The 9,309-nt window shown below is 35.2% G+C and overlaps 1 protein-coding gene across 1 annotated transcript; it reads left to right on the forward strand.

Moving 5' to 3' along the window:
• The first annotated feature begins 546 nt into the window (after window positions 1–546).
• On the forward strand, window positions 547–2,232 carry LOC112007685 (protein JINGUBANG-like). The gene is made up of 2 exons (XM_065763393.1): window positions 547–634; window positions 1,438–2,232. The coding sequence occupies exons 1-2, from the start codon at window positions 547–549 to the stop codon at window positions 2,091–2,093; spliced, it is 744 nt and encodes a 247-aa protein (XP_065619465.1). The 3' UTR covers window positions 2,094–2,232.
• Window positions 2,233–9,309: the final 7,077 nt, after the last annotated feature.

Raw genomic sequence — 9,309 nt, forward strand, 5'->3', positions numbered from 1 at the left:
CGTTGCCCTCCAAACAGTCAATAATCCACTAAATAATCAAGTTGGGATACATGAATAGCAGAAGACTCTTCAAGCCTAATTTACTTAATGTACCTAAGCCCTCTAAACTTCTTACTCCAACGAGATTGCGCCGAATCTTTGTCTTCTTTAGCTTACTGGATTCCGTTATAGCCCATAGCATCAACCAATATCAATTGGTCCCTTCCTAGCTGCTTCCTAAGCACCAAAAAAATTCTCACATATATGGGTATGGTGAGAAAATGATTTGGCTAAATGTACCTTTCAAGGATGTAACAATGGAGAGGATGAGAGTAGAGAAATTTGGAGAATTAAAGGATAAAAATTGTGGATAAGTTAATCTTGTTTTTCTCCAGGGTTTCTCTCTCAAAATTCTCTCTCGAAACCTTCTATATTTTGTGGGTATAAGGGGTATTTATATTGGTGTGTGTTTAGAATGCAAAAGATCAGTTTTTCCCAAACAGAGTAGTCTGACGACTTGGTCTTGCAACTTAACTAAGTCGCGAGTCTAAGTTGCGAACTAACAAAATGGCCAGACTGGAAGTTTTGTCCTGTAGTGCTCCAGTTGGCGTGACTCTTCAGCTCCTCTGCATGCTTCACACGTGTGCCTCCTTTGGTGACTTGCAAGCCGCGAGCCAGTCGCGAGATCTAGTCACGAGGCCCTGCTAAGTTGCACACTTTTGAGTTTTTCTTCACACTCTCTCACACACTACCCTTACATGATTTTCACCCAAATACAGGGTTTCTAAATGCTGAATTACGAGCAAATTGACACGAAATAAAGCCAACAAAATGGTTGATAAAATTCAACCTTACAGTTTCTTCCTCTTCCCCATCTTTTGATTCTCACGGTTTCATCTTCCTGTCCTATGGTTTCAGCTTCTATTTTGGATTCTAATGGCAACCTCTCTGTCTTCCTTCCTCTCCTCACATCTTTATAAATACTATGTAAGCTAGGTGGTTCAGTTGAGGTATCCCTACATTCCAATTTCTTGCTCTATTATTTTGCTTGATGGTTTATTTTTCCCTTTCTACGTTTGTTTTTGCCTATTTCATCTGTGGTGTGGATGGTTTCATTTTTGTTAGGGTGTTGAATTTGTTAATGCTTGGTTACTTTCTATTACGTTACATGCTTAGGTATCCCTTCATCCCAATTTCTTGCTCTATTATTTTGCTTAATGGCTTCTTTTTTCTTTTCTACGTTTGTTACTGCTAGGTTACTTTCTATTACGTTACATGCCTAGGTTATTTAAATGGCGTGGGTTGTATTGTAAAGCATGTAGTGGTATGGAATGGTGGCCATTAAATTAGTAAAGAGTTTGTGTTTTCTTTTTTATGAGGCCCTTTGTGAAATTTTCCCACTAATTTGGATGGTTCTCCAATTGCACATGGATTATGAAGTTAACACATAAATTTCAGGGTCATGGGATAAGACCCTCAAGGTGTGGAAGCTATCAGATTTGAAGTGCTTGGAATCAATTAAGGTACATGATGATACAATTAATGGGTTGGTGGCAAGTGAAGGGATTGTGTATTCTGCTTCAGCTGATGGGAAGATTAAAGGTTGGGGCAAGGAAGGGAAGAATTCACAAGGTTTAAAAGGAATTTTGGAGGGTCATAAGGAGGTTTTGATTAATTTGGTTATAGTTTCCGAGGATGGAAAATGGGTTTATGGAGGAGGGTCAGATGGGTTTATGATGGGGTGGGAGGGGAGCATGAATTTTGAGAGTTGGAAATTAGTTAATGAGACAAAAGCTCATCAAATGGTTGTCCTACGTATGTGTCAAATGGGGGAGTTTTTGTGCAGTGGCTCTGTTGATAGGAGTATTAGTATATGGAAAAGAGAGGTTTATAGTAAGCTTAGTAAAGTTGGAGTTATAAGTGGCCATGAAGGCCTAGTCAAATGCTTGCAGGCATCACCAAGTAATATTTGTGGTGGGTTCTTGCTCTATAGTGGAAACCTTGATAAAAGCATAAGAGTTTGGTGGGTTCCCAAGAATACTGTTAATAGAGATGATCACGATACCTCTTCAATGGAAAGTGCAGTGAAAAGTTCAAGTATCATGTTGTGTTAGGAAAAAATTTTCATGGCTTGAGTAATGAAGCACTGTGTCCCTTTTTTCAGTGTCTACAGTGCTTCCAAAAGTGGTCTTGTAGTTGCATATTGTCCATAGTCATACAAATATCAAATTTGGTGGAGAATCAAGTGCTTCACATTTACAAATATCAGATATCAGATTTGTTGCATATTGTCCATGATTAAATGAAAGAAAACCTCTTTACTATTTTAAAGCTAAAATAATCGGGCAAGAGTTTACATGTATAGCACTATATTCAGAAGATATATACTTATTCTATCCCCTTTTAAAAATAAATAAATAAATCAAGCAACATGACATGCAATTAGCCAACAATAATGGCACGGCGAGAATGGAGATTGTAAGGTTGAATTTAATCAACCATCTAATTGGCTTTATTCCGTGACCAATTTGCTTGTAATTTAGCACTTAGTAACCCTGTATTTAGGTAGAAAAATTGTAAGGGTAGTGTGTGAGAAGATGTGAAGAAAAGCTTAAGAGTGTGCAAGAAAAACAGAGTCTCGCGATTAGGACTCGCGGGTGGTTCGTGACTGGCAAGCCGCGAGAGGCAGTCACGTGAGAGGCACACTGGGAAGCTGAAGGGTCGCGCCAGCTGTCACGCTACAGGACAAAGTTCCAGTCTGGCCAGGCCGTTACGTCGCGACTTGATTTCACGACTTGGCCAAGCCGCAAGATTAAGTCGCCAACTTGCCCTGTTTGGCAAAAACTGACGTTTTGCATTCCTTTCTCACCATACTATATATACACCCTTATACCCATCATATTGAGAGAGCTTTCAGAGAGAATTTTGTGAGAGAAAACCCTAGAGAAATACAAGATTGATTCATCCCTAATCTTCATCTAAAGAGACTCTACAAATTCCTCTACTCTCTTCCTCTCCATTGTCATACCCTTGAGAGGTCATTTACCAAACCCTTGTCTCACCACACCCACGTCTGTGAGAAGGTTCATTTGGTGCTTTGGGAAGCAGTTTGGAAAGGAACCAATATACATTGGTTGATGCTATGGTCAAGTAGCGGAATCCGGGAAGCTAGAGAAGAAATAGGTTCGGCGTAATCTCGTTGGAGCAAGAAGCTTGGAGGGCTTAGGTACTTGGGTAGATTAGGCTTGGAGGGTCTTCTGCTGTTCATGTATCCCAACTACATTCTTTAGTGGACTATTTGACCGCTTGGAGGGCGGCGGAAAAGTTTTACGCCGAGGACTTTGGTTTCCTCTTCGATAACACATCGTGTGTTGTCCGTGTGTTTGCATCTTCTTTCCCTTTACCTTTGCCTTATATTTACTGCTGTGGATGTGTTTATATTTGGCTTAGATTGTTCTATCAATTCAGTTATAAGCTTGGTATCATATTCCGCACATAAATTGTTTGATATAAAGCTTGAATTGGTATTTTTGTTATTTGGGGTCTAAATGTTCAAAGGTGTTTTATACCCTTTAAGCAGTTTGGAAAGGAACCAATATACATTGGTTGATGCTATGGTCAAGTAGCGGAATCCGGGAAGCTAGAGAAGAAATAGGTTCGGCGTAATCTCGTTGGAGCAAGAAGCTTGGAGGGCTTAGGTACTTGGGTAGATTAGGCTTGGAGGGTCTTCTGCTGTTCATGTATCCCAACTACATTCTTTAGTGGACTATTTGACCGCTTGGAGGGCGGCGGAAAAGTTTTACGCCGAGGACTTTGGTTTCCTCTTCGATAACACATCGTGTGTTGTCCGTGTGTTTGCATCTTCTTTCCCTTTACCTTTGCCTTATATTTACTGCTGTGGATGTGTTTATATTTGGCTTAGATTGTTCTATCAATTCAGTTATAAGCTTGGTATCATATTCCGCACATAAATTGTTTGATATAAAGCTTGAATTGGTATTTTTGTTATTTGGGGTCTAAATGTTCAAAGGTGTTTTATACCCTTTATTGAACTTTCAGAGATATATATTGTGGTTGAAAGCATTCAATGTGTGTGCAAGTGCATGCATGTTCAGCCTTATGTATAGGTCAGGTAATTGTAAAGCCAGTCATATGGAACATGTTATTGTGTAGGTGTGGGAGCAAATTTTATATTGATAATGCAAAAAATACAGAGAATTCTCATATAAGCAACTCTATAGATATAAGGGATTTGCATAATTGTTAATTTCTGGATCTTCTGAAAGGTATTCCAATGTCTTGGGCTAAATCTCCTCCACCCAGAGGACTTTAAATCATGGACAATCAATATGACTATAGAGTCTGGTAAGTAGAAAATATGCCTCATAATATGTAGTGATCCTACTTAAACTCTAGGAAATGGTTCATTCTATATAATATTATTCAATGTATTTAAAGTATCATAGCCAGTAGCCACTAGCTAAGTAGTAACTCCAAGTAATAAAGTTTTAATTCCTTCTTTTACTGCTTTTAGTTAATAATTAGCTAGGAATCATGTTGGATAAGCAATAGGCATGTGGGATATTCTTCCTTTGAATTCAAGTCACCAAGACAAACTTCGACACTTCACAGAATCAAGTCAAGAAACTGCCCTAATCCTTCACCTTACAATGAAACAACTGCATCTTTGAATTAGTATATGCAGAATTGATACATTCTTGCTCCCATCCTGAACACTTCTACTATCTGCATATTTTTTGACTTATTCATTTTTCTTTTTCAAGTAGGTAATTCATTGAAACAAATCTAAGAAACATTTAGAACACAAAATATCCTCACAAGGCATCCCAATACATATGAGAATCTTCAGGTTTCTTTTTTTCCTATTGGATATATATATATATTTTTTATCTGCATTGAACAACTTGCTAAATACAAATTTTGTCACAAAGCACAGTTTAATACATCAAGTTTCTGATCATATTTGCATTTTGGGGAATTGTGTGTGTGGTTTCTATGATAGGTTACTTTCCCTATATCAGTATATTGTCTTTAAAGGAAATTAAGTACTTACCTTAAACATGACTTTAACGAAGTCCACTTCAAAGACATATTCACGAAAATAGTACGCTTAAATGGCCATAAATATTTGGAGTCAAAACGTTTGCATCACCTTTGTGATTGTGGTATTAGAGTTTTCACTTTGTTGTTTGTCTCCACTTCTATCAAGTGTTCTGTGTTACTGTAGATTTGTACCCACGGTAATTGGATTAAAGTTTATACTTTGTTGTTTATCAACCCTTTGAAGCCATATGTCTCCATCAAAATCCCTCAAACAGTGCCTTGAGCAGTAGACTGTCTATCTTAGTCATTTTTATCCTTGAGATGTATCCCAAATTATTTATTGAGTTGTTTGGAAAATTCTTTGGATCTTTTGTGATAATTTTTTTTCTAATGGGCATGTCCTAAACAATTGTAGGTGCGATATTTTCCTTAAATTGAGAAGTTTAAATTATAGTTGTATCCTTTCCACATCTAATTCCAAGACCAATACCTCCAATCATCATGAATCCTACAATATATTGGTCGTACATATATAATGCAGCTTAAGTAGTAATACATTGAAAAATATTCAAAATAATAGCACAATCTTTAAAAAAAAAAAATATATATATATATATATATCACGTGCAACGCGCAAGTTCACGGCTAGTCTATAATAATTAGTGGGGTGTGCAGCCAACCCGCCAAAACCGACACAACCCAATCCAACCCGCCGAGTTAGGTCGGTTTTTAGGGTTTGATGGGTTGGGTTGGGTTATAAATTTTTTTTTTTTGATGGCGGGTCGGGTTGTGTTCGGGTCATAAAATTCCAAACCCGCTAAACCCAACCCAACCCACTCATATATTTAATATATATATATATTTAAAATATATTATATAATTTATAAATCTTTTTAAATAACCAGCTCTTTCTATCCTATATAAAAGTCAATTAGTTCACACAAACCCTAGCAAATTACTCTTGTTGTTTAGTCATTAATGTTATTTGTCTTTAAGGAATTACATTGATACTAATTTTTGAGTTTTTAAAATATATTTATATTTATATATTTTTTTGCTCAATTTAATAATAATAGTAAAAAAAATATTGTCCAACCTATGAGTTCAATACAACACAACCCAACCCATGTGAGTTGGGTTGAACTTATGTGATAGGTTGAATTGGGTTGGGTTGAATTTTTTTTAATCTACCATGGTGAGTTAGGTCAAAAAATCCCTTTAACCCGACCCATGCATACTTAATTACCTCCCCTTTCTTACCTTGGCATGTAATAGTCTCTTTGCATCTCTTCAACATGTTGATACATTCATCATCGTTCCAATCATGCAAAATCCACTGCCAAATAATTTAACAACTCAATTAGAATTGAGAACATGATATCTTTAGCTTCTTATAATGAAACTAACTCCAAAATAATGTTAATTTACCTTTGAATTGGGGCAAGGGTGACACTGTAATATTTGTTCTTTTACTTATGGAAGTTGGCAAAATTCTTAAGATTAGTATATATTCAGCTTTATCAATTGATCCATCTATTCCTATCTATAGACATGTTGCAAACAACTGTGGTCAAAAGTGCTTTTCTAAAAGATATTATTATTATATATGTGTTAAATTACTGATTCTCCCAAAAGTTTAAATTGTTAAGAAGTTGTAAATTTAATTATTATATCATAATTCTAATAGTCTCATTATGAGGGGGGGTATAAACTCCTCTAAATAAGTGTTGCTCAATATGCTAGATTTTTAACATTTTTAAATGGGAGGTAGAGTAAAGTTAGGGATAGAATTTTAGATCTTCTACTCTGAACTTAATCACTTAACCATAATTCTAACATCAACATCTAAGCAAACATAGAAGAGACATAATTGTTTCTACCAATATTAATGATAAAAAAAAAAAGCAGTATGCAACTTAAAAAACACAACCTAATTCCAAACTAAAATTGTTGATATTTAAAGCAAAAATATTATGTTACACACCTCCAACATCAACCAATGAATCCAAACCCTCAAAAATTAGCTTGTAGTCCATAATGACCAAGCTCATAAGATTGGAATCGCTGGCCATTATCTTTTTGAAAAAATTTCAACTTATGACGTCCGCTCTTGATGATAGCTTTTTATCATTAGACCAAGACACCAATTGGTTTTTGATGTAGGTTGAAATTGAACCCCAAATCTCTTATTCAACCATTAAAAGACTTTATCAACTGAGCTAATTGAAACTCACACTGGCCATTATTCATATTCATATATATATATATATCTAAAAGTTGAAGCATAACATTTATTATTGCTGCACTTCAGTTAAGTTACATCAGCACCCAAGTTCTTTCTTCCATGAGGGGGAAAAATATTCTCATTTCTAGGTCAAAAAGTATAAGGAATATACTTAGTCATCGTTTTATGCATTTTAGTTTAATAGTTACATTAACATTATAAATTTTTTATTATACAAAATTGCATAACTATAATAGACAACCCAACTGTCAACATCATAACAATTTTGGGTATTGAGGTTTGTCAGCCTTATGCTATGTTTGCTACGATAGAAAATGTATCTTGCGTTATAGTACTCATACAAGTTATTGTTGATCTGTAAAGTACTTGGTGTTTTGGGTATTGAGGTTTGTTGGCCTTATGCTATGTTTGCTACAATAGAAAATGTATCTTGCATTTTCCTATGTTTGGTATGACAAAAAATGCAAGTCGACCAGAAATGTCACATACTCAACAAATTCCTCAAATAAAATTCACACCGCAAATGTTTTTTTAGCTTATTTTCAAGGTTATAACAAAATACATGAAAATGAATGATTTTTTGGAAAAATATTTACAAAAAATGAGTCATTTTTCAAATTACATGTTACGATGAGCCAAATAGAGTGTTAGTGCTATTTTTTTCTCCCTTTATCTTATTTCTTTCGGTGATACTGTTCACAATACTACTCATGTGCACTGATCACAAATTTTTATGTATATTCCTTTTTTTTTTTTTTTCCTTCTCTTTCAACGGCTAAATAAAATATTTTCTGTTTTTGACCATAATCCTTCAACTAAAAAGTTTTAAACCCAAAATTCACAAATCTTCCTAATGTTACCTTGCCACAAGCACATATATATATATATATAGGAAAAAATTAGCTTTTGCCCTTTTTAAAAAAACAATCCAGCATTTTGCCATCTTTCTCAAACTAATTAGGGAAATGCCCCTCTTTTGAAACTCGATTTATGATAAATCGAGTTATTAAAAAAAAAAAAATTTTGGAGCCCTATAGCGGTGTTTTGAAGTACCTATAGTGAGGTTTTAAGAACCTATAGTGACGTTTTGTAACTCGATCTCCATGAAATCGAGTTATAGGCAATTTTTTTTTTTTTTTACCTATAACTCGATTTCATATAGGTCGAGTTACAAAACGTCACTATAGGTTCTGAAAACGTCACTATAGGTCTTTAAAACTGTCGTTATAGGGTCTAACTCGATTTATCACAAATCGAATTTTAAAAGAGGAGTTTTTCCTAATTAGTTTAGGAAAGGGGGCAAAAAGCTGTTATTTTTTCCCGAAAAGGGCAAAAGCCCATTTTGTCCTATATATATATATGTAGACAAGTGCTCTAATTTGTCAAATGTTAGATGAGTTTTCACATTGTCTTACAAAGTCCTTTTTCACAAACAATAATAAAGCCTGTTGTTTTCTTTTAAAAGTGTGGCATATATTGTTATCAACAAAATACACACACTCTTTAGTTGTACACTCACTATTAATTAATTGCAATTCTCAAATTGCATCACTAGGATCATGTTTCCCTAACACAAAACTGTGGTAAAATGCCATGGATTTTTATTTTTTATTCTTTTTAAGCCTCATTGCCCGAATTTAGGTAATTCCAATCCTAAATGGGGAAATTATTGTTGTAAGGTTGAATTTAATCAACCACTGTGTTGGTTGTATTTCGTGTTAAATTTGCTTGTAATTTAACAATTAGTAACTCTGTATTTAAGTAGGAATCATGTAAAGATAGTGAGTAAGAGAGTGTAAAAAAATGCTCAAGATTGTGCAAGGATGTAGAGACTCACAGTTGGGACTCGCGAGTGACTCGCGACTGGCAAGCTGTCAACTGCAACACATGAGTGAAGCGTGCCAGAAGATGAACAGTCACGTCAGCTAAAGCACTATAGGACAAAAAGTCCAGCCTGACCATTCTGTTATCTCGCAGCTTGAACTCGCGACTTAGTCAAGTCACGAGGCCAAGCCGCCAGC

Source organism: Quercus suber, unplaced genomic scaffold (assembly GCF_002906115.3).
Source record: "Quercus suber isolate HL8 unplaced genomic scaffold, Cork oak 2.0 scaffold_505, whole genome shotgun sequence".
NCBI classification, from domain to species: domain Eukaryota; kingdom Viridiplantae; phylum Streptophyta; class Magnoliopsida; order Fagales; family Fagaceae; genus Quercus; species Quercus suber.

Excerpts from the sequence above, each read along its gene's own strand:
- LOC112007685 (XM_065763393.1), top strand. The coding sequence starts at position 547 with ATGGCCAGACTGGAAGTTTTGTCCTGTAGTGCTCCAGTTGGCGTGACT. Across the intron at positions 635-1,437 it reads TCACACGTGTGCCTCCTTTG|GGTCATGGGATAAGACCCTC; the intron begins GTGACTTGCAAG and ends CATAAATTTCAG.